Below are 23,986 nucleotides of genomic sequence, written 5' to 3' on the forward strand. Positions count from 1 at the left end.
GGTTCTCGAAATTTACTTTTTCTTTTGTAAATCAGCTATTGTCCCCCCATATGGCACTTTGCGTGTTTATTCCTGGAGTTACATGGAAAGGGATGCTTTCCTCTCCATGCAGTAGAATAGCTCATACTATAAACTCATCTCTGATGGGAACCATTTCCTGCAGGAAGTGTTCAGAAACAATTTGTAGTTAGTATATGATTCTTCTATCAAGTGCATTTCCTAGGAAATGTCACAGGGCTAAACAACGAAACTAGATAACATGCAGTGCTCTTCCAGTCTCCTAGGTTGAATCCATTTGGATAACCAACACATTTTAATTGGTTATATTCTGTTTTGTTACCTGGCCTGTAGCTCGTAAACAGCAGGGAAGGCCTCTCTTTCTTATAAACTATTCCATGTTCTCTTTCCTGTTGAGGCAAAAGCTCTTAATGAAAGCTGAATTGTTTTCCAGCTGAAACAGCGCATGTTGTACAGCAGAAATGCCCACCAGTTTTTGGTAAAACTGCCTCTTATTGCAGAGAAACAGTCTCGTTTTAATAACCATTACGAATTCTAAGAACTAATAGAGATAAAACACATGGGAATGAGATGCCAATAGCTTGCACTGAAAGACATTTAGTTCCTCTTAGAATAATTTTGAAAATGTGTTATTCACTGTTGAATCCCATTTCACTCTCCCATTCCCAAACAGCCGGGCTGAGATTAAAGTTTTGAAGGACACTGGAGACAACGGTACCTTCTGTGGTTGAACCTGGCTCTGCAGAGACTGGAGGCCTGAACGACCTCTCAGCAGGAATGGTGTGCTCCTCCCCTGACCAGCATCTCGTTAGGTGGAGTGTGGTCTGCAAAAGCTGTATAAAGCTTATAAAGCTGTAACTGCTTATAGCAAAGCCTTTGTTTATTCCATATCCACTATCTGTAACACGTAATTGTCTTCTGCACAAACAGTCTGCATACTGACATTTTCTGTAATTAAGACAATTCAATGTATCTGGTTCTTTGATAAGAAGCACAGATTAAGGAAATTTACATATTATTCACCTTGTTCCTGTTCCCTGTTTCTCATTGCATGCTGCATGTCCAGTGACCTGAATCACACATCAGTTTTCCTCTTTTCTGGTTAGGTAAGTGTCAGCTTTAAAACAGGAGAACAATATATGCGCGGCAGTTATTTAAAATGTGGGGGTGTTGCAGGAAATGTTTTTTAAACTTGTTTTATTGTAGAGATTTACAAAACACTGAAGACAACCAACTATTAAAACAAGAAAGCAAATACAAAAACTGTAGCACTGTGAAAGAGCTACTCCATTTTTTTCACTGTTCTCAAGGTACCCAACCCTAGTAAGATATCTTTTCCTTTTAAATATATGGTAACTTTATAATTTAAAAAGCAATTTCAAGTAATGAAAGATAGTGGACGCAGTCCTTTTACATTTTATGTCTGAAAATTTCCAGTTAAGAAATGTTTTTAAAATATTAAGTGTGAAGTTCTTGAGCTCTTCAAAGTTAGAAGGAAAGGTCTTATTTAATACTGTTTGAGTTGGAGCTACAGACCTGCAAGTTTTAATTAAAATATTGACCAGATAGAGAATATACATTTGAAATTATTGCATTTCCTTTCATTAAAGGGATGCTTATTTCATATTTGACATTTTACAGGTTTTTTAGGGCTAGGAATAGCAAACCCCAGAGATTTCTCTTCTTGAGGTGGAAGATCAGTACAGATATAATTTTAATAGAAATTTTCCTGTTATGGAGATGCTGCAGTATTTCATGCAGGCCAGCTGACACCTATAGCTATCCCCAGATACTATGATCTGTCATTAGGACAAGAAGCCAAATTAATATACCCCAATACAAAAGAGACAATATCCACCTGTGAAGCAATTGATCATGGGCAGGAGCACCTCTGCTATGAGGCCAGGCTGAGAGAGCTGGGGTTTTTCAGCCTGGAGAAAAGAAGGAAGTGGGGATATCTTAGAGCAGCTTCCAGTACCTGAAGAAAGCTGGTGAGGGACATTTTACAATGACATGGAGTGATAGGACAAAGGGGAATGTCTTTAAATTTGAAGGGGAAAGATTTAGATTTGACATTAGGAGAAATTTCTTCACCATGAGGGTGGTGAGGCCCTGGCCCAGGTTGCCCAGGGAAGCTGTGGCTGCCCTATCCCTGAAGGTGTTCAAGGCCAGGTTGGACGGGGCTTTGAGCCCTGATCCAGTTGGAGGTGTCCCTGCTCATGGCAGGGGGGTTGGAACTGGATGGGCTTTAATGTCCCTTCCAACATAAACTACTCTACGATTCTACGATTCTATGATTCCATGACTCTATGTTGGTAGAAAGTTAAGGGAAGAATTCTGAGCAGAACGGCAGTGAGGGCAGTTTGACATTGCCACAAGTTTGAAACTAAGTCTGTGCTCCATGCATGCGGCTGCACAGCAGTGATAACACCATAAGGCAACCCAGACAGTGAAGGGTGAAGCTTATGGTATTTGGTTTCCTATTTTTTCATTTCGTAGGTCCTCTAAAGGAGTTCAAATAAAGTTTCTGAATATATATTTCCCAGCTGTTTAATTGACAGTGCAGATGCAACTGGGGTCATGACTCCGAAAGATCAGAAACAAGCCTGCTGATGGAGGCATTTTGATCTATGTTCATGACTCCATGCTGCTGCAGGATACAGCCGACATATAACTCTTGAAAGTGAAAGTTATTTATGTACAGTCCTTGACCCCCAAAACAATATATACAGAAAGGCGTATTATTTCAGTTGCATCGAATTATGTTAGAAGTATTTCTGACATTATAATACCCATAAAAATATTCCAGCAGAAGCACACAAGGGTTGTGTACTACCCAGGCAAATCTTATTGGTATATACCTTTTGTGTGAACAAGCAATGCTGATAAGAGACCAGTCAACAAGTAAAGCATAGCCAGTAAATGAAAATAAAGTGCTTCCTAAATTCAAAGATTTCAAAGCACATGAATAGAAACAAAATTACACAAAGAGTGTTAAATTTAACCTACTGAAAAACTTTATATAGCTAGAGAATCTGCTATCATCTCACCTTTAGCTGGATCTAAGCAAAGCCCTAACTTTGGAGTTTTTCAGTGGCACATCTCTAATAGCAGTCATGACTTCAACATAGTTCTAGGCAAGCTTTTATATCTGTGCTTTCCCTGTTAGCTGCTATCAGACTGGACTACTACTACAATAAATACCTCACAAACCTTATGAGTCTCATATTTAACAGGACTGGCTTTCAACATCCTGTTTTACTTCTTGATCCTATTGCATGAATTGGCACCTTGAAACTGGCAACATTAATTAAAATAGCAATAATTCTATGGCTTTGAACTTTACTCGAATAAAATGAAACTTCAAGTTATAAAAAGCAGACTAATGCAAGGTATCTTCTGGCAGTTATACAGAAGGGTAATTTCTTTTGCCAAGAATGATAATTTTCATGAAGTACTCATATCCCTCTACTCTAAATATGCACTGGCAAGAAAGTAATCTCATTTTAAAGCAAATAACCATGCATATTACAACGTTCTGACACTGTTTTACCTCTGAGATAAAAGCTCAGTTACAATAAATTACCTTTTTCAAAAACCTGTATCCTGGATAGATCTATGTAACACAAACCCAGATCAAATCGTAGTAATAATTCTTTATACAGATACAGCAAGGAAGGATATATACAAATATTTACATAGATCTACATGTACATACACACACGTCACTGCACTTTTATGCTTTCTATCAATGTACAAAGTTTCACAACAAAACTGCAGTAGTTACAGTCCTGGCACTAAAACTCCCATGGGGCTCGCCCATACTCTGAGATTTTGCAGAGGGAGAGGAAAGGGAGTGAATTTGCTTTGGTACGACTGCCAGTCCTGCAGAGTTGTGGCAGTCTGATGGTAAAAAAAAATCTCAGCTGCCTCCCAAAAAGCAATTTTATTTGCTTAAGGGCATTCACTAAGAGCAAATCTACTCATGTAACTTCACAGAAAGAAACATCATCACTAATTTGAGCCAATATATGCCAATATATATAGAAAAGCTATTTGATATATACTGAATCATTAAATGCTAAGCTAATAAGGTATTTTTTTCTTAATTAAAAAAATATTTATTTCTGAGACATATATTTTGAAAACGTTTAGACTGCTGCTTAAAAAAACTCCCAAATTTTTAATTCAAATCTAAAATACATCTGGTCTGTGAAAATATAAGTTTTTAATTAATTTTCACTTGATAAGGTATAAAGAGTTTTAATATCGGTAAATCACATACGGTGACGTAGCTATTTCTGTTATAAAAATGGCAGAGCAACTTGCACACAGAATATCCATAGATTCAGATATATATATATATTGAAATTCCTCATCATGTCACTGTTTTCAGGCATCAGAGGCATTTTCCCATTGATGTTATACTATCATCTATTCTGTACACAATTCCACAGTGTAAAGAACAGCATTGAATCCAGTGAAATGCAGCACTGAGTCCAGTGGAAGCACTTGTATGTGCCAAATTCTGCAAAAGGCTATTTGCATTTTTCATAACTAATAATAAGCATCTAGTCTATATTTGATTTTTTTTCAATAAAAAGACCAAGCTTTACCAATATGTATGCTGCACAAGAAAAGCTAATCCTCAAGGCTCACCTCTAATAATGAAAAAGAATTCAATATTATAGTTATATAATTATAATATCTTCATGAACTTTTTTTAATTAGAGTTAACAGATACAGAAAATTGAAATACTCAGTGTTTTGGCAAAGACTGCAGGTATTTCAGTTTTACTGCTGTGATTATGTTAGTAACACATTACATGTAGAAGCAAGCAATTTTCTTTCACAATGTATTAGCTATGAAATGAAATTTATGCAATTATACTGCTATTGTTTCTAAACAATGCAATGCTTTCCTTTAGCATGCAGTCTGTATGTTAATTTCAGAAATAATCAGAGCACAGAATTAACAGTCCTGCCATGTCACAATGAGTTTCTGGATGTTGTTCAGCTGATGAAGTTGAAATGCCAAACATGTTGCGGGATGACCCTCAGCTCTGCAAAGGACCAAAGTAAAAGGCACCCACTCTTACCTGGAGGCTGTTGAAGATGATGAAGAAGACCAACATCCAGAGGTGCCGGTAAGCCATGTGCAGTCCTCCCCACAGCCAGGTGACAGAAATCAGGGCAAAGAGATACAAGACCAAGGGGATCTCTGAAAACCACAAACATAGTGTATCAGCCTGCATGTCCTGGGAAAATCACGTTTTAAAACATTACTGACGCAGGATCCTGCTTCACCATCTCTGGCCAACCTTGGAGCTTGTTCTCTAGTGATGGGCAGCTCGTTTTCTGCCCCAGACTGGTGAGGGTCGCAGGGCTTTTGGGACCTCCCTGGAACCAGAAGACCAGCAGAAGGGCAAGGCCAGCAGCAGGGCTGGGGGATGGAGGAGCCAGGAGGGCCACAGTCCAGCTCAGCAAGCCAGGCATGGGTGTTTTGCGGATGGGAAGAGCACACACAGAGACAGAAAACACGCTGACCTTGGGGGACACACAGGAGAGCTCTTGACAATCTCTGGAAATATTGGGAGGAAACAGACTTTCAAAGGCAAAAGAAAAAAGACATTTTAAATACAAAAACTGCTACAGCTCAAACAATTAATTGAATTACATAGAAACTATAATAGCTTATTCTCTGATTTCTTGTTAGCTTTACCACAAGCTGAACATCAGAAGGCACCTGCCCCTGCAAAACTTTAAGTGACAATCTCAACTCAGTCAAGGACTCCTCCAAAGACAGACTTTGCACCAGTGAACTTCATTCACCTTCAAAACTATGTGCAGAATCCATCCTTAAGCACACATACATACAGCTGTATTTTATATTCCCTACTGTATTTGCAGCATAAAATATTTAAGGAACGCTGGCAGGAAGATGTCCGTGTGGACACAGTTTGCAAAAAGGAAAGCAGAAGTTGGCTTTCACCCCCACTCACTCCTGTTGCCAACAGCCAGGTCCACCATGCTGGCTCCCCATGTTGACTGTATTCTCAGTAGACATCAAAGTCCATGTTTGCCCACGTCTGTGCACTTCAGGGGCAGAGGTGCTTGGCCAGGCATTGCCCCTCTCCTCCTTAGTCATGCAGCGTCAGCAAAGAACAGGGACATGCTTTGGAGAGGCATCATGTTAGAAACACCACCATGGGAGCACCTCAGGCATTTTGTTTAATACTATACAAATAATAAGTGCTTTCTGAATGCAGGCAACAGTCAAGACTACCTTTGAGCAAGACAACCAGTATTTGCTTCAGAGCTAAAACTATTACTTCAGCAGAAATGCATGTGTATATATTTATAAACAAGGGAAAGCCTTAAAGAAAAGCAGAATATCAGCAGGTACCATGTTCCTAAAGTTTTTCTTAATAAAGCCTAACATTGCTCAGTAAAATCTGGGGTGAAAACCTCAGCCTGGGCTGTTCTGCAACCTCTGTTTCATAGTGTGACATAACAGTTAATAAAGATCTGTGTTTCCTAGCAAATTATAATCAGATAATGTGTTACATGTGAAAATTAACACTATGATAGAGTAGTAGTGACCTAGGACAATAAAACTGAAGTATTAAAATAAACTTAGTTCTTAGGACCAGTGGACAAGGCCTAGATTTCTCTGCAAGGAAAAAAAGAAAAAACAACTTACTTGTTTTTACTGAGAAATAATAAAGACCATCACAGCATTAAGAAAATCAGATTCTACAAGCAAAGGTGTTTGAAATCTCGTGTCTTAACATCATTACGGTACTCCCATTCTGCCTCTTATATCTGAGGACGTGGTCTAACTCCTCCTCAGTTTTGTCATTTGTAAAATGCTGTTTCTGTGCAGGCAGGATTCCTAGATTGTGCTCAGTGGATTCGGAGGATGCAGTGCTGTGAGCCTTGGGCAGACAGGAACCTTTAGCAGGACACGAGGAGACATCATTCGTGGGTACTGAAGCCTGAGAATGGTATTAGATTCACATATTTCATATCACAGGAAATCTAAATGATCCATACGAGATCAGCACATACAACACAGGGCCTGTGGAAGACCCATTTCTCATGAAGAGAAAGCTGGAGGCCAGACTGGATAATTTTGGTTGTCTTAAATGACAACTGATGTCCATTAAGCGCCTGAGTCACCAAAATTTTCTAAAGGTCTGAGACTTGCCAGGGATCCCTGAATCATAATGTAACATCAATAATACATGTGTGTTTTTCAGGGCAGCATCAAGGGAAGAAGATTAAGGCTATGGACCTCTGTTATTTGTCTGGGAGGAACTCAATTTTGTCAGACTTAATTGAGTGGAAATGCAAAGTATTTCTCACTCCACAGGCACTAGCATCCCTTGCACTAAATCACCCATTTCAAAGCCCCTGGGCAAAATGGAAAAATTCCTTGTGGCCTTGACAGATATTGAAGCAAACTTTTCTGTAACAGATACTAAGAAACATGGCCAACATCATAATGCTTTTACAATAATTAAAACTGCAAAGCTCTTTAAAGTACCATGTAGTAGAGTAAGAAGTACAGCATTAAGTATTTCTTTTTATCCTAAATTGCATGCACTAATGAGCCCAAATACTTATTAGGTGTGTACTTAATAATGGTCACAATAAAAACAGCTAAGAACTAGCAATGCCTTAGTTTTTGAGGTTATCATAGAATCATATAATAATGGAATAGTTTGAGTTAAAGGGGACCTCAAAGCCCGTCCACTTCCAACACCCCTGCCATGGAAAGGGACACCTTCCACTGGATCATGGTGCTCAAGACCCCATCGAACCTGGCCTTGAACACCTCTATATACTCACAAATTTGTAATAATAACAAAAATCAATGAAATAAAAAATAAGAAAGCATAAATAACGTTTGAGGCGGAGGCTTTTTGTAATGTAATTCTAAAGGTAAATTCAGTAATTACCTATAAAGCAACTCATTAATTTATTTTAGATATTAATGTAGAGATATCATCTTTTTGTTTATATCTCAAAATCATGCCATAAACTTTAGCTGCTTATGAAATTCCACTGATATAATGGACTGGCAACTAACGTTCACTAATGCATACAATTCTAAATGCTGTACACAGAACACAGTGAGCAAAGCAGGGAATTATCTGGCTTTTGTATTTCTTTGCAATGTTGTTCAACTCAGGTAGGGGGAAGGAGACAGAAGGAAGCAAATTGTGGAAGGACAAACTGCAATATGTGAAAAATTGACACCCCGATTCCTGCTTTTAGGGCTTAAACATCAGCTAAGGAAAAATACCATGATATTAATCATAATCTAGCACCTCTAGATTGTTGAAACGATAGATCATTGAAATAGCTGTGTATATAAAGCCAACAATCTGACTTTATTATCTTCAAGTATTTGAGAGAGCAAAATTTGATAAATTCAGTGCCATCTCACCAGGACAGAATTACCATGGGTAAAACCAGAATCAAGCTCACAAAGCTAACAAGTGTCTATGGAGTGAACATTGAACAATTCTGATAAAGTTTGTGTAACGAATGCTACTCAGTAGAAACATATCAATTTATGTATGCATTATGACGATAAAGATTGCCTGAAGATACCTGCTTTTGCCAGATGTGGAATGTTTGTACATTTACTTCTGCTTTTATCTTTGCCAGCAACAATTGCTTCACTGTCAGTGTTGTAAAAGGTTAATACAGAGCTGAATCTTTGGCAGCATTCAGTTTCAGCTTTTTGAATTCTCTTCACCCATTTTGATCAGACATTTTGTAGTATTTAATCAAATAAAAGATCAATTACTAGAATAAATGCACCAGGAAACCAGTGATAAAGTCTTTTAAGTTTGTGAGAACAACCTGTCATAAAGGATGACAATAAATAGGCTTGAAATGAACCAAAAGAGGCAGTCTAACTGTGATGTCCTTCACCTAGAAAGAAAACTAACAATCCCCTCCCAAACTAACTCAAGTGGTATTTCTGAGCTGATGAACCTTCACTGACATGAATTTGACTTTAAATCCAAGAGCAAGCAGTTGCCTTTAGATTACTCAAGTAAACCTTAGTAGATTAAAAACTGCTGTGGAGCAGTCAACTCAGGATCAGTGTGGTGCAACTGAGACATTGTCAAGCAGCTCTTTTGGGTATTACAATATGCAAACCATGCTGATCCACATTTTTTTTTTTTACACCATTACCACACCTTTTTTTAGCACTGGGATTGATAAAAGATTTTATTTAAGCAGCAATCAGTCCACCCACTCCTTAAATATATATATGTATGTATGCATATATCACCATCCTGACTGTTCATGCCTCTCCCTGAAATATCTCCTCTTTTCCCTGACTAGAAGCTTAAGAAACACTGGCAGAGCTGACAACTCAATATGTATAAAAGCAGCTTATGCAGTTTTTTAGAGTTTGAAAACTTACAATAGTCCAACTTGGTGTTTGAGGAGGTGAAATTACAACTATTCAATTTACCAAACAACTAAATGTGCCCATTGTTTCTCACTTCTTCCACATTGCTGCTAAAATATTTTTTTCTGCATTAACTTATCTATAAAATTCATTTTTCTGCAACACTTACTCTCCTGAGAGCTGTGGTACATTGTAAACAGTTTTTATGGGTGGTAAAACTGTCACTGTACTACAATAGGGAAATCCTTAGAGTAAACACAGATTTTGTCCAGTGATTTACATAAAAGTGATGTTGGTGAGAATTTGAGAGATAGGCTGCAATATTTTCAAGAGAGGTTTGGATTAGATTACAAAATTCATGAATCAGGAAAAGTATTGAAATGACGGGAAAATGTAATTACCTCAATGGAAACCTTAACAAAGCTGTGCTGGGTATGCAAAAAAGTTAATTTGGCCTTGCTTCTAGCAAGGGTCAGAAAAGCTGGCTGTATGTGATTCCACCGTTTACAAACAAGGAGCTCTCTCTTTTTCCAAGTAACAAGTGACAGGGGAAGAGGAAATGGCCTCAAGTTGCACCAAGGGAGGTGTAGATTGGATATTAGGAAATATTTCTTCACTGAAAGGATTTCCAAGCACTGGAACACGCTACCCATGGAAGTGGCAGAACCACCATTCCTGCAGGGATTTAAAAGATTTATAGATGTGGTGCTTAGCGACATACTTGACAGGCTGAGGGAGTTTGGCTTGTTTAGCCTGAAGGCTCAAGGGAGAACTCTCCTAGTACTGAAAGGGGCTATAGCAAATTTGGGGACGAACTCATTATCAGGGAGTGCAGGAATAGGATGAGGGGCAATAGTTTTAAGATAAAAGAGTAGAAATTTAGATTAGATAGTCAGAAGAAATATTTTTCTGCGTGGGTGGTGAGGCACTGGCACGGGTTGCCTGGAGAAGATGTAGATGCCCCAATTCTGGAGGTATTCAAGGCCAGGCTGGATGAGGCTTTGAGCGACATGATCCAGTGGGACGCGTCCCTGCTCATGGCAGGGTGTTGGAACTGGATGAGGTTTGAGGTGCCCTCCAACCCAAACCATTCTATAAATCTATAATAAAAAATAAATCTGTCATAAGGCCTAAGAAATTATGATAAACTCATGCTCTGGAAAAAATCTGTAGCACCACTTGGAAAAGTAACTGAGATGAACTAGGAGAAACAACACTCTGCTTTTGTAGATTGCCAGCACTGGAACTTTCTTCACGACACCAGGATTAGTCGGTTCAGGATACCACATTCTGTCAAGCAAGTTGGTTTTGATGGGAGGTCTCCGGGGACACCTTATAGCAGCTTTTCAGTACCTGAAAGGGACCTACAAGAAAGCCGGGGAGGCACTATTTACAAGGGCCTGTAGTGATAGGGTAAGGGGCAATAGCTTTAAATTGGAAGGGGAAGATTTAGATTAGACATTAGGAAGAACTGCTTCATGATGAGGGTTATGAGACACTGGCACGGGTTGCTCAGAGAAGAGGTGGCTGCCCCATCCCTGGAGGTGTTCAAGGACAGGTTGGCTTGGAGCTCTTGATCCAGTGGGAGGTGTCCTTGCCCATGGCAAGGGGTTGGAACTACATGGGCTTTAATGTCCCTTCCATCCTAAACCATTCTACGGTTCTATGATTCTACGATGTCCTAGCAATTGGCAGATGGAAAAAATCATATCTTTCCAGTTTGTATTAGTTTTTGTATTTCAGAAGATACTACATTATTTATTCCTAGAATAAACATCTAATTCTAAAGCAAATATACTTCATCATCTGAAATTGCCAATTTTCTGTTTTTTCAGTTAGTAGAGTTAAAACTTATCTTCATGTATGCAACCTGTTTTGGTACAAAACTCTCAGGTATGTTTTAATCCTTCCTTCCATACCTGATACTATAGATAAAATTTTCCAGGACAATCAGTGTGAGCAGTGAAAAAAATCAAATAGAAGTTAATAAAACTGGAAATTATGAAATAATATTAGACCTGAAGTCTAATACTGAGTATGTCTTTGCAGCAAACATCTAGACAACTTAAGTATGGAGCATAAAGAATGCACTATGCTTTCATAACATGTCCAAATGTTTGTATTCTCATCAGTATGTTGCCCCATATTATGTCTTTTTCTTTTGCCTAAGGTGTTTAATTTTTTTTTAAAAATAGGAAAGTCAATAAAAGAAGCAATTAAATAATACAGCTTTAATGATTGCCTGAGTTTACCTGTAAATATTTACTGTGTCTTCCCCTTAGGCTGTTAAACTGATAATGCAACTTTAATTGTCTTTAATTGTTGTTGGCTACACATTAAGACCTACTGCAAACCCTGAAAGGTCTTTACAAACATTTTTCCCTACATGATTGGAGAGAATGTATTGCTTCACAGAATTTCATCAGTTTGTGAAAGAGTAAATTTACAGACTATTGCTTAATAAGTCATGAGTTGAACTTCATCAGAACTAGGAAAATGCCACAAAACCAATTTTCCTAAAAATACACCTGAATAACAGTGTTCCAAATCCTGCTGGCTCCATTTTCAATTGCTCTTGACAACTGCTGTAGAAAAGCAGTTTTGTAACGGGAATTCATCGCCAAAATAAAGAAGTTAGCAGATTTCCTCATACAGTGGAAAAAACTGTATGAGGTGGAGAAAACACCACCACCATGTGATCAATGGCTCATGACAACACCTCTGATTCCAGCTAGGAAATGTTAAAGATGTGTAGAATTTAACAGCAGCTGTTACTGAAGATCATAAAGCTGGTAGGTACGTGTCTGTGAAATCCAGCTGGACAAAACTGGATCATTTGTAAAAACAGGAAGCAGTGAACCTGTTAAAATACTGGGTTTGGTTGGTTTATATTTGTTTTTAATCTGCTGCTCCTTGTGGCATGGAAAGGTTTGAAATTAAAGAATACCTCCTAAAAGAAAAGTACACCTCCCATTAATCATTAAGACTACAGCACTACTATAAAATCATAACAGACTGACCTCTCTAATCATCACACTAAGTCTCAGTTTTTCTGCAAACTTTCTTATACATCTTTAAGACACTTTATAGCATAATGAGATGAAAGACCATGCATCATATTATAGCTTATGCTATTACTGTTATTCAAGGAACACAGCAAATCCCAGAATCAACAGCAAATAAAAAAAAAAGAAAGAATTGGAGTCTACTTATCTCCATATAATAAAATTTTCTAGAAGTATTACACAAAATATTAAATGAGTGTTAAATTCACAACTGCACAGGCATAACTCATGCAAATTAACTTGCTTCTGCAGATTTCTTTAAAAGAAGAGAGCTAATTTAGGCATGTAAAGCACAGTGCAAACACTCTAAATTACATGAGTGTAGCTGATGCACTTAAGTTATTACCTTATTCAGATCTTCGTTTTTTATTTTAGCTTGTAATTATGCTTATGCATTTTTGCCTTAACTGTATTTGTATAAATCTCAGAGGCAAAGATCTGTTTTTCTCCTTATCACAAAAAAACAAAAGGCCCTGGAGCACTGTGAAGACTAAAATATTATATCCAATGTGCGACTGTGATGAATACTGTGCATACTGTGCATAACTTAATTCAGGGGTAGCCAGCACCTGGTTCTTTTACTGCTAGATGCACATTGTCATCTCAAGGTGAAAATACATCTGCAATTCACAGTCCCTTTGATTCTTTTACATGTATAATATGCATTGTATATTGAAGATAAAGATTCTAGCATACAGCTCACGTGATAATTAAGACAGGTGACTACAGATATACATCCTCTCTTAGAATCAAAAACCCTGTTCTCAGCATCATTTCCTGAGCACAGAAGCATGGTTGGAATGTCCTGCACTTGCATTTAGCGTGGCTTATTGGTTTCTTGAGAATATCAGATGGTAGTAGATAGAGGTGGACCCCAACCATGTTCTGTCATGATCAGGAACTACATACTGCCAAGACAATAAATATATTAATGAAATTTATAAGAAGGAACACACAAGAAGGTAGTTAAAATTTTACAGCTAAATATCTAAGGCATTCTTCACCCAGTTCTATTTTGGCAACAGAAAGTTTTAATCTTTAAATTAATTCTGGCACATTAACAACGATGATATCTGAATCAGGTAAGTTCTGCTGCACATTTATGGGTAGGGCATGAAAATTATGCCACTACATGTTGTTCAATAAATGGAAGTCATCTGTTCACAAGGGTGTTCTTGGAGAAAAATGCAGGTGATCTTTCAGTTATTTTTTTCTATTAGATTTTCAAATCTTTTCATGAAATTATGAAAGTTTAGTGAACATCTGGAAAATAAAATTATGTATATTCCATGGTTTTAATACAGGATCGGGGATGACGTGACTGAGAGCAGCCCTGCAGTGCAGGACTTGAGAGTGCTGACTGATGAGAAGCTTGACAAGGGCTAGCAACGTGAACTCGCATCCTGGAAGGCCAGCTGTGCCCTGGGCTGCATCAGAACAAGCATGGCCAGCAGGGTGAGGGAGAAGGTTCTGCCCCTCTACTCTGCTCTCATGAGACACCACCTGGAGTACTGTGTCCACTTCTGGAATCCTCAATACAAGAAGGATATGAAACTGTTGGAATGTGTCCAGCAGAGGGATACAAAGATGATCAGAGGGCTGCAGCACCTCTGCTATGAGGACAGGCTGAGAGAGTTGGAGTTGCTCAGCCTGGAGAAGAGAAGACTCCAGGGAGACCTTATAACGGCCTTCCAGTACCTGAAGGGGGCTACAAGAAAGATGGGGAGAGACTTTTTACAAGGGCATGGAGTGATAGAACAAGCAGGAATAGCTATAAATTGGAGAGGGGCAGATATAGACTAGACATAAGGAGGAAATTCTTCACAATGAAGGTGGTGAGGCAGGGAAGTTGTGGCTGCCCCACCCCTGGAGGTGTTCAAGGCCAGGTTGGATGGGGCCTTGAGAGGCCTGATCCAGTGCGAGGTGTTCCTGCCCATGGCAGGGGTGTTGGAATTGCATGATCTTTAAGGTCCATTCCATTCCATTCCATTCCATTGGATTACAGTCCTATTAATCTCCAATTTCTACATTTGCATATTAGGACTGTCAAGAAAAAGCAATAACCTCTTATATATGCCTGTTTCAATCTCCTATCATTTCTGCCTAATGCAACTATTCTATTTTGATACTATCTGAATTCTTTCAAAAGCAGCTTCTCTTGTTGCGAATTTAAATATTAGTTCACCGAGAGGTTGTTTAACCAATGCACACTTCTGACTTGGCTGCCGTCAAAGCTAACTGTTGAGAACTTAGTTTCTATATTTAGCAAAATCATCAGTCAACAGAACGTGTTTGCTGAAAGGCTGGCAAACTGAACCAGTTCAAATTGAAGTCTCTTTTCTAGCAAACTCAATGCATATCTTTGACAGAGTATTCCTGAGGCAGAGATTAAATTCTTTGCAAAACAGCTTTCACACTATTTTTCAAAGTTCCCTTTCGAGGAGGAAGAGCTGCCTGCTCTAAGAAAGAATTAATTCTTGACCCATACTGCCTTTTATTCTAGCCTTTTACTGTAAAGGAGAATTCCCTGACCTATGCAAGCTATACCAACCACCGTGTAAAACAACAAGACTAGTAAAAGAGCAATTCTAGAGTAATAAAAAAGAATGTGAGAGTGTAACCTCACATATTTGGTATTCCAGACAGGGCAGTGAGAAGTACATATTGCCCAGATTAGGATTTGGCAAATTCTATTTATTTGTGTTTATTCTCCAATACAACTTTTAATGATTTGCTTTTACTGTCATATCCCAGGCATAAGAAAAGAGTGGGATAAGCACTCTGGGAAGATCATAGTCCTTGGGCCATGATGTTGTCTTGAAAGCCTGGAAACTACCAGAATAGGGCATGATAGACATGACTCTAATCAAGAGTGCCCAGGATAAATCTAGAGGAGTAGGAAGTATACATGCATGACAGAACAAGACGTACAACTAATTATGAATATCTGTGTATAAATATATGCAAAAACACCCAAAGTGCATCCTATAGTTTCCCAAGAAACTATTTAACGGTGTACAAACAAATAATCTCTGCTGTTACAAAGAGGCAAATTTTTTCTCTTAGACATGTAGGGTGAAACGCAGCACAGTTATTTTGCTCTAAATGACAAAAATACCTGACAGTCCCCGTTAGTACGGGTAACAACAAACTCTGCTCCTACAGAGAGAACAAAATAGTAAAACACAGTACTGCTACCTAAGTCTGGAAGAAGTTTACTACAGCAGACAGAATTTATTCTAATAGCTGTAAAAGACTACTTCGGTGTCCCTCTACGATGGAGTGACTATGTTTGTAGATAAAGGAAATGCCACTGAGGTAATGTCTCTTGAATTCACTAAGGCCTTTGACGTAGTCCCACACAACATACTTGGCTCTAAATTGGGAAGGTATGTGTTTGATGGATGGACTAGTTGATGGATAAGGAGCTGGCTGGATGGCCACATAGGCCATACTGGGACCATGTACTGTTCAATATCTTTACTAATGAAATAGATATTGGGATTGAGTGTGATACCAAGCAGAGAGGTGTAGCTGACATACTTCAGGGATGGGATGCCCTCCAGAAGCACCTTGATAGGCTAGAGAAGAGGGTCCATGTCATCTTCATGAAGCTGAAACAGGCCAGTTGCCAGACGATCCCAGGGAAGGGGTAATCATCAGTAACAGTACAGACTGGGAGAGGAAGAATTGTGAGCAACTCTGCAGAGAAAGACTTTGGGATATTCATAGAATCATAGAATCATAGAATCACTAGGTTGGAAAGGACCCAGTGGATCATCGAGTCCAACCATTCCTAACAATCCCTAAACCATGCCCCCCAGCACCTCATCCACCCTCCCTCAATCACCTCCCTGTGCCAAATATATAGTGACCTATTGCCAGGATGTCACTTGCAATGTGTGCTTGCAGCCCAGAGCACCAGTTGTACCCTGGGCTGTATGACAAGAAGTGTGGACAGAACATTAAGTGGACCCTCTATGCTGTTCTGGTGAGACCCCTTGTGGAGTCCTGCATTCAGCTCCGGGGTCCCAGCACACAAAAGACATGGAACTGTGAGAAAAGGTCTAGAGGAGAGCCATGAGAATGATCAGAGGGATGGAACACCTCCCCTGTGAGAAAAACCTGAGAGAGCTGGGGTTGTTCACCCTGGACAAGAGAAGGAACTGGGGAGACCTTAGTGCAGCCTTCCAGTATTTGAAAAAATACTTATAAGAAAAATGGAAAAAAGACTTTTTTACCAGAGCGTGTAAACACACGAGAAGGGGCAATGTTTTTAAACTGTAAGAGGGTAGATTTAGACTGGATAAGGGAGAATTTTTTTATGATGAGGTTGGTGATATACGCAAACAGATTGTCTATGATTGTGCGATTCTGTGATTCTGCATAGCGCAAGATGAACCTTCTTTGCATGGCGAGCTTCAGATAATTCTACCAACATGAGAAAAGAGAGTAAGAAAAAAAATTTACTCAGTTTTCAGCTTTTCAGGCACTTACATATTCAATTTATCTAAGAAAATATAACCAGCAATGCACACTGCAAATGAGGACAAACTTAATTGTTTCTATTCCTATTAAAAGTCTATTAAAGTCAGTAACAACCTTCCTCAGACTGAGATCACAAATATGAAACTGCAGAACTACCAGCTGTAGTTCAAGAGACTTTTCCTATGACCTATGAAATAGCCTAAATGGTGCACAAATAGAAGCCAGATAACAATCTTTTTTCTTTCAAATCCACATATTCAACCCTTTTTCCTATTCTATGGTAATATGCAAGCCAGTGACCTTGCTATTTTATTTTTACTGTCAACATTCAGTAATGTTTCACATGAAATATTGCAGAATCCACAGGGGGTCATCTGTATCACACTGCAATTTTATCTATCTTCTAACTGAACGATTCCCAGAAAGGGAATAAATGGTACTCATTCAAATACTCACATGAAAATGCATGTTTGTATGAATATCTGTGTATAAATGATAATTAGATGTCTACATATACCACTTTTTCCTTTCTGCAATACTCCTTGTTCTCTGTAATTTAAATGAACAGGTGTCTACAATTACTAGTAAAAGCAAAAGCATATTTTAAACATTTTTTTGTCTGTGTTTATACCTCTCTATAATTGATATGTCAGAATTGTTTACAGTGTCACTCACTTGAAATTTTAATCTCTTTCTAGAAAGGCTAACTAGGAGACAGGAGGCAGTTTTCCAAAGCAGTGTTCTTTCTGGGATATTTTTTGGTTTTGCTTCTTTCATCATTTACTGCACTACTCAAAGTGCAGTTTGGGTACCAAACCTCAGGCTGGAGGCTGGGATAGGTAATTTTGCTGTAGGAATTTGTTGTGGATGACTGCACAGGGAGTAAATCAGTGTGGGGATGACAGTCAGAGACAAGCTAGAATAAGATGCTACACAAACACAACTGTTGATTGGTAGCTCCACCTTTCCTCTGGTTTTGGATTAAACAGAGAGAAGCCTTGGCATATTCATTGCAATAACAAAACAGCAAAATGCCTGCGCAGTTGTGAACTGGGTGATCTTTATGGTCCCTTTCAACCCAAATTATGCTATGATTCTATCATAACTTAAAGAGGCAACATTGCAAAAGACCTCCTGACCACATTGGATCTTGTAAGTCACACTATAGCCGGAACACAGCACAGGTGTGATCCAGCCCCACAATCTGTAGTGGAACAACCATTTTTCACTTGATTGCCAGCAACTTTGCCATTGTGAAAAGTGTTGGTTCCCACCGTATCCTCTGTGGTGGCTGCAATAGCAGCACTGAAGTGGAAGCAGGTCCCACTGAGTTCATAAGAACATGCAGTGAGTAGAGTGATCTTCTCCAAAGAGTGGATCATATAGTAAGATTCAAAATTAAAAAATAGTAAGAGGGCTTAACCACAGCAAAGTGACTTTGAATATGTCTTTAAAAGTACTGTATATCCATAAAATATTAAACATAATGTAAATATACTACCACTATCTCAAATTTCAGGATTGAAATATTCAGTCAGAAAGTCAAGAGTCCTTTTGTTAACAGTTAGTACCATGCTATGTAGTTATAGGCAACATTACAAACTAGAGAAATCACTGTCCTTTTCTTCTGGAAGCTTATACTATAAACACAGATACACAGAGAGGCCTTACACAGCCACAGGCACAGTAAATCTCACCACACAGCTCCTTCTTCTTCTCTAAAACAGCCTCTCTCCAACTTACTCTCAGCCACAGTGCATGAAGTACTTTAATTTGTGTTTGCAAAAGCCCTATGGTAGCAAACACCGCATCTGCCATGAAGGTGCACAAGTAGTAAAAGGTACAACCTGTTTAGAAAAACTGCACTATTACTGACATTTTATTGAACACCTATCTTCCTGATTTTTATTGCCTTTTCTTCTGAGACTTCAGCATTCTCTACACCATTTCCTGGATTCTGCTCGAGAAAAAACCCACCCTGAATCCTATGTTAAATCAAACAAATTTTTGCTTCAACTGTATTATTTCATGTCTTTATGTCACATACATACAATTTCTATTAGAACTTTCAGTCATTTTGAATGCCAACTTTAGTTGTGGTACTGTTTCAGTATTCAGTTTTTTTTTTTTCTCTGGTTTAACTGCCCTGAGACAAGCCTTAACCTTCAACCTTCATACGGATATAGAATCTCTCTCTTTAGAGACACTAAAAAAACTTTGCTTATAAAGAAATAAACTATAGCATTCATGAGTGACTTCTGATTGCTCCAGGCAGTCCTTTTTATATCAGAAAGAAATGAAGTAGTAAAGTGTAAGTAAGATCTTGAGTTTCATACTTATAAGTTATGTTTATCCAACCTTATCCAAATTCATATAGGTCTTAGTCAAGCTGGCGTTTTGTCACTAAGAAAGAAATGGTCAGATAATAAATATTTAATATTTATTTTCACTTTCACATAAAATGAATGTATTTCTATAACTCAAATGTTCAAAAAAGCCACAATCCCTCATTTCATAATACATGTATCACTGGAAATTTGAGCATTTTAGCAAGACAGCTACTCTTTATAAGTCTGAACAGTTACAAGCACTGGACTCCTCAATGGAATTTTTTAGTAATCCACTGTCCTTTTCAAGTTCAGATGATATTTATCCAATGAATTAGGAAAAAATATTCAAGAATCTTTCACAAGGTAATAAAATCTAACTGGCTTCATGCAGCCAGAGAGAAAATATGACACACTTTGACTGAAACTCTGTATATTTGCAGTTGTTTATAAACCTCAGAATTTTTTTTCCCAAAATACCATGAAAACAAAAGAATTATTCTAAGGTTCCCAGCGAGTGTCCTATTATTACGACATTGGTCTAAACTGCTGCAACTTTATTTTGGGAACATTATTGTATTTGAACTCGTTCTGACAGAGGAGACCGACCAATACTTCCTGTTTTGCACAAGACAGATCTTTTCTTTAAAGCATGTTCCGGTAGTGAGTAGCACTAGGAAATTTCAAAACAGAGGCATTAACTCCAAATACTCCGACAAACAGATGGTGCATGACTGTACAGCTACCGAACATAATGCAAAACACGAGCGCTAGGAGCTGTGCCCGTCACCTGAGGCTGAGCAGAGAAGGACAGTGTGGGTTTGTATGCTGGCAATTGCTGCACTGGAGCAGCTTCAGCTCTCCTTGAAACAGGACTGCTCAGTACCACCAGTCAAAACCAGGCATGAGGACACAGTGCTCTAAGCAGGGCAGTGTTGTGTCTTATTGCTGTTCTCTTTACAAGACTAGACATAATCAGTGATACTAATTCCTTGTTTTGGGTTTAGCACAATTTTATCCTCATAAGACAGGCAAGCATCTGCATGACTTTCATCATTAAAGTACTTTCACACACTTCAAAAGATCACTACCTTGCTTAGTCTTAAACATGTGGTTATCTACTGAACTGTGGTTTCTCGTGGGGTTTTCTGAACTGGTGAGAACAGTCAGTACTGTTCTGAAAATCCAACTTGTTTGCGTAGGGCTAGCCTTCAAATCATACCTGCAGCATTTGTTCTTCCTCTGAAAATGTCATCATATGCTTTCCACTGTGGGGTCACCTGGTAGGCGTGGATGAACACCACAAAAACCACTACCAAGCACATTAACGGCACCAGAGCAGCAGTGAAGAGAGCAGCGTAGGCATTTGGAATGAAGCACCTGATGGAAAAAAATGGAAAAAAATGGGAAAAAAAATATGTAAATAAACATAAGAGACACCTTGAATACTCAAGAGTGAAATTTCAAAACCAAATATCTTTGAACCAGGATATGATTTACAAACCGCAAATTATTTAATTCTGTTTCCAGAATGACCTTGATAGGATGAATTGGGTCCCGTTGGTTCTTATTTCCTCATCATATATTAAGGAACACAACATTTGGACTTTGAAAGTATGCATATTATATTTTAGCCTAACCAATGTTGGAGAGATTTAAACTTTTGCAATGGAAGAAATTGTATTCTAACAAACTCCATGCATGCTATATTAATTTAATGTGATCACTCTTAGTCATCACGGTCTAAAAGGGCATTATGCAGTTTTCTATACTTAGCTCCTAAACCAGAAATTAAATTTTGAGAAATATATTTTTGAAATAAAGGAACGAGTCTTAAAGGCAAGATAACTATTCCTCCTCAAGTTGTTGGAAATTATATGTCATTTGCACACTGAAGCCAAATTCACACTCCCTCCCAATTTTTTAATTGTCCTGTCTCTCCTTACTCTTTCCGTTTATTAAAGATATAATTATTTATAAAGATGTGACAGGAACATGAGTTATTCCTGAAAAAGAGTCAAATTACACATATAAGATGATGACTTGAAGGATCTGGAGATGAGAGCTAAAGAGAGCTCTCAACTGTTTGAGAGACCAGGGTTTTCTGTGAACTCCCTGGAGGTCAGTGTGTGCTTTACTGCATCTGACCTACTCTAGAGATGACGCACGACAGAGCAACCCAAGGGACAGCTCAGGAGTCAGTATGTCTAGAGAGTATGTGGTCACTGCTATCCCTGTTAGGAGGGTGTAACTTACCCAGCCCTTCTCTCTGTCAGGTCAGCTCTGCTAAATAAGTTTAGAGTCAATGCTAGTACAATGTACAGCTGAGAATAGCGTGGGAACATGTTTCACTGGTGTACCTGTAATACATATGGGTTTGCTTTGGCAGACACGTGTACTTTGTCCAGCATGTCCTGCAGTGCTCTGAGATTGCATTCTGTGTCAGCTCTTCCAAAATATGTTAGGCGTGCTCAGTGAATCTCAAAATACTTTCCGGTAGAATGCAGATAACTTCTGCATGTCTTTTCAGAAGGGACCCAGTCAGACACCAGTGGAGATACCAGCTGGTGACATCACTGAGCAAGTAAGCAAGAGGGTGGATAGGATCTCTATTACAACTAAAGGTGTTTGCTTCACAGAATCATACGGTGGTTGCGCTTGGAAAGTATCTTTGGAGGTCATCTTGTCCAACACCTCTGCTCAAGCAGGGCCATTCAGAGCCCAAGACTGTGTATCAAGTATCAGCAAGGAGGGAGATTCTACCACCTTCCTTGACAATTTTGACAGTGCTCAGTCACCCTCACAATGAAAAAGAGTTTCCTGATGTTCAGATACAAGTTTTCACTGTTAAATATTGTGCCTATCACCTCTGACTCTGTCAGTGGTGACCAGTGAAAAGAGCTTGGCTCTGTCCCCTTCTCACCCTCCCTACAGGCATCTGTATATATTAAAAATATTCCCTGCTCCTTCTAGTCTGCAGACGACAATCCCAACTTTCCCCATAAGAGAGACACTCCAGTCTCTTACTCCTCTTGGTGGCGCTTGATTGGACTTTGTCCTGTCTATCCATGTCTCTCTCATACTGAGAAGCCCAGAACTGCACCTAGCACTCCAGTGCTGAGCAGAGAAGGATGCCCGCCTTCCATTTGCTGGCAACACAGTTCTTTCTTGGACATGATGTCTGATCCTTTTCGTGCTTCTAAACTTTAATATTTCTTAGATATGAAAGTTACTTTTGTTCCCCAAACATGTTGTTGAGTGGGCCCAATTAGCATTAAGACAGGAAGGCACATTACCATAACCTATGCTGCTTTTAAGGATTATATTTATTATGAAGCCACATACTCATATATGAAAGCAAGAATCTTAGCATATTTATATTCTTCTATAAAATCATAGTTATGTTTTGAAACCTGTAATTTTTTTTCCAATTTCATACATTTTTATAAATCAGAGATCATGTAAAATCTTAAAAAACTATCTGCACATCCTGGAAAGCTGCATAAAAATGAAAACCACCACAGCTGGATCACTTTTACTAATGCCCTTCTGTACTTGTTCTAAAAAAGACACTGGAAAGTTATGCGGACAAATACATGAAGCCGTATTAACCTACCAAGCTCACTTGGGTTTTTCCCTTGAAAGCAATGTTAAGCAACTCAGCAATGACCACTATTTCCTATCAGTGTTATTCACATAGAGTAGTGTGATGATATACATTGTAAGACATCTTTTATGCTGGAAATCTTATGGGATATCATTATAGGGACCATTATTTATTATACGTGACACTAGGGGCACACATCTATTATTCAATTACCACGATGCATTTGTCGCGTGGAACTACTGTGTCTTACATTCCTCACATTTGTTGGGAAACAGAAGAAAAATGACCCAAAGCATCAACTCAGTTGGTGTCCCAGAACACAACTATTCTACAGAAAAAGGCCTAGAAGGATCGAAGTTGCAACTGGAATGAACTAGATAATTACAAACCTTTCTTGTTTAAAGAACAGTACAGACTCCAAGCAAGTTCTTTTTTTTTAACAGGCACTCAACTTTGTAAAGTAAGTCTTTAATCAATGAAAGACAGAGCCATTGTGCATAATGAAGTAATTTTTGTATTCATTTGTTGGGGTTTGTTTTTTTTTTTCTTTCCTGACTATTTTGCTACCAGGTTATGTCTCTTCTAGCAACAAAAAGACAATTGTTTAGCTGTCGGTCCAAGCTGTCTCCACTCTTTCCCTTCTTGACTATTGTTATCTGACTGGGAGGGATTTAAAAACAAAGTAGATGTGGTGCTTAGGGGAATGGTTTAGTGGTGGAGTTGGCAGTGTTAGGTTAAGGGTTGGGCGTGATGATCTTAAAAGTCCTTTCCAACCTAAACAATTCTGTGATTCTATGAATCTGTCTTTGGTTGTGTTTGGACCACTTTGTTCTGACCACTGACATTGCTCTGATTCTGGATTTTGTTTTGATTACCATCAATTTCTCTGACAGCCTCGACTCATTTCTTTTCACTATCTCCAAGACTCCCTTTAATAGCCTCCCAATCCCTTATTCCACTCATGGTGTCGCTTTTCCCATAAACATCACTTTACTTCCACTTCAAATGTTTCTAATTTACAGGATTTTTTTCCCAGTTTATG

General features: G+C 38.6%; 1 protein-coding gene across 1 annotated transcript in view; it reads right to left on the reverse strand.

Annotated features, from left to right (window-relative positions):
- Positions 1 to 23,986, reverse strand: part of ADGRV1 (adhesion G protein-coupled receptor V1) — a 277,900-nt gene that overhangs the window by 37,358 nt on the left and 216,556 nt on the right. Inside the window, exons 85-86 of the mRNA XM_054054954.1 lie at positions 20,560 to 20,717; positions 5,118 to 5,239 (exon numbers count right to left, since the gene is read on the reverse strand). Of these exons, the coding sequence (XP_053910929.1) occupies positions 5,118 to 5,239; positions 20,560 to 20,717 (280 nt within the window). The remainder of the gene's footprint in view (positions 1 to 5,117; positions 5,240 to 20,559; positions 20,718 to 23,986) is intronic.

The sequence above is a fragment of the Cuculus canorus genome, chromosome Z (assembly GCF_017976375.1).
Source record: "Cuculus canorus isolate bCucCan1 chromosome Z, bCucCan1.pri, whole genome shotgun sequence".
NCBI classification, from domain to species: domain Eukaryota; kingdom Metazoa; phylum Chordata; class Aves; order Cuculiformes; family Cuculidae; genus Cuculus; species Cuculus canorus.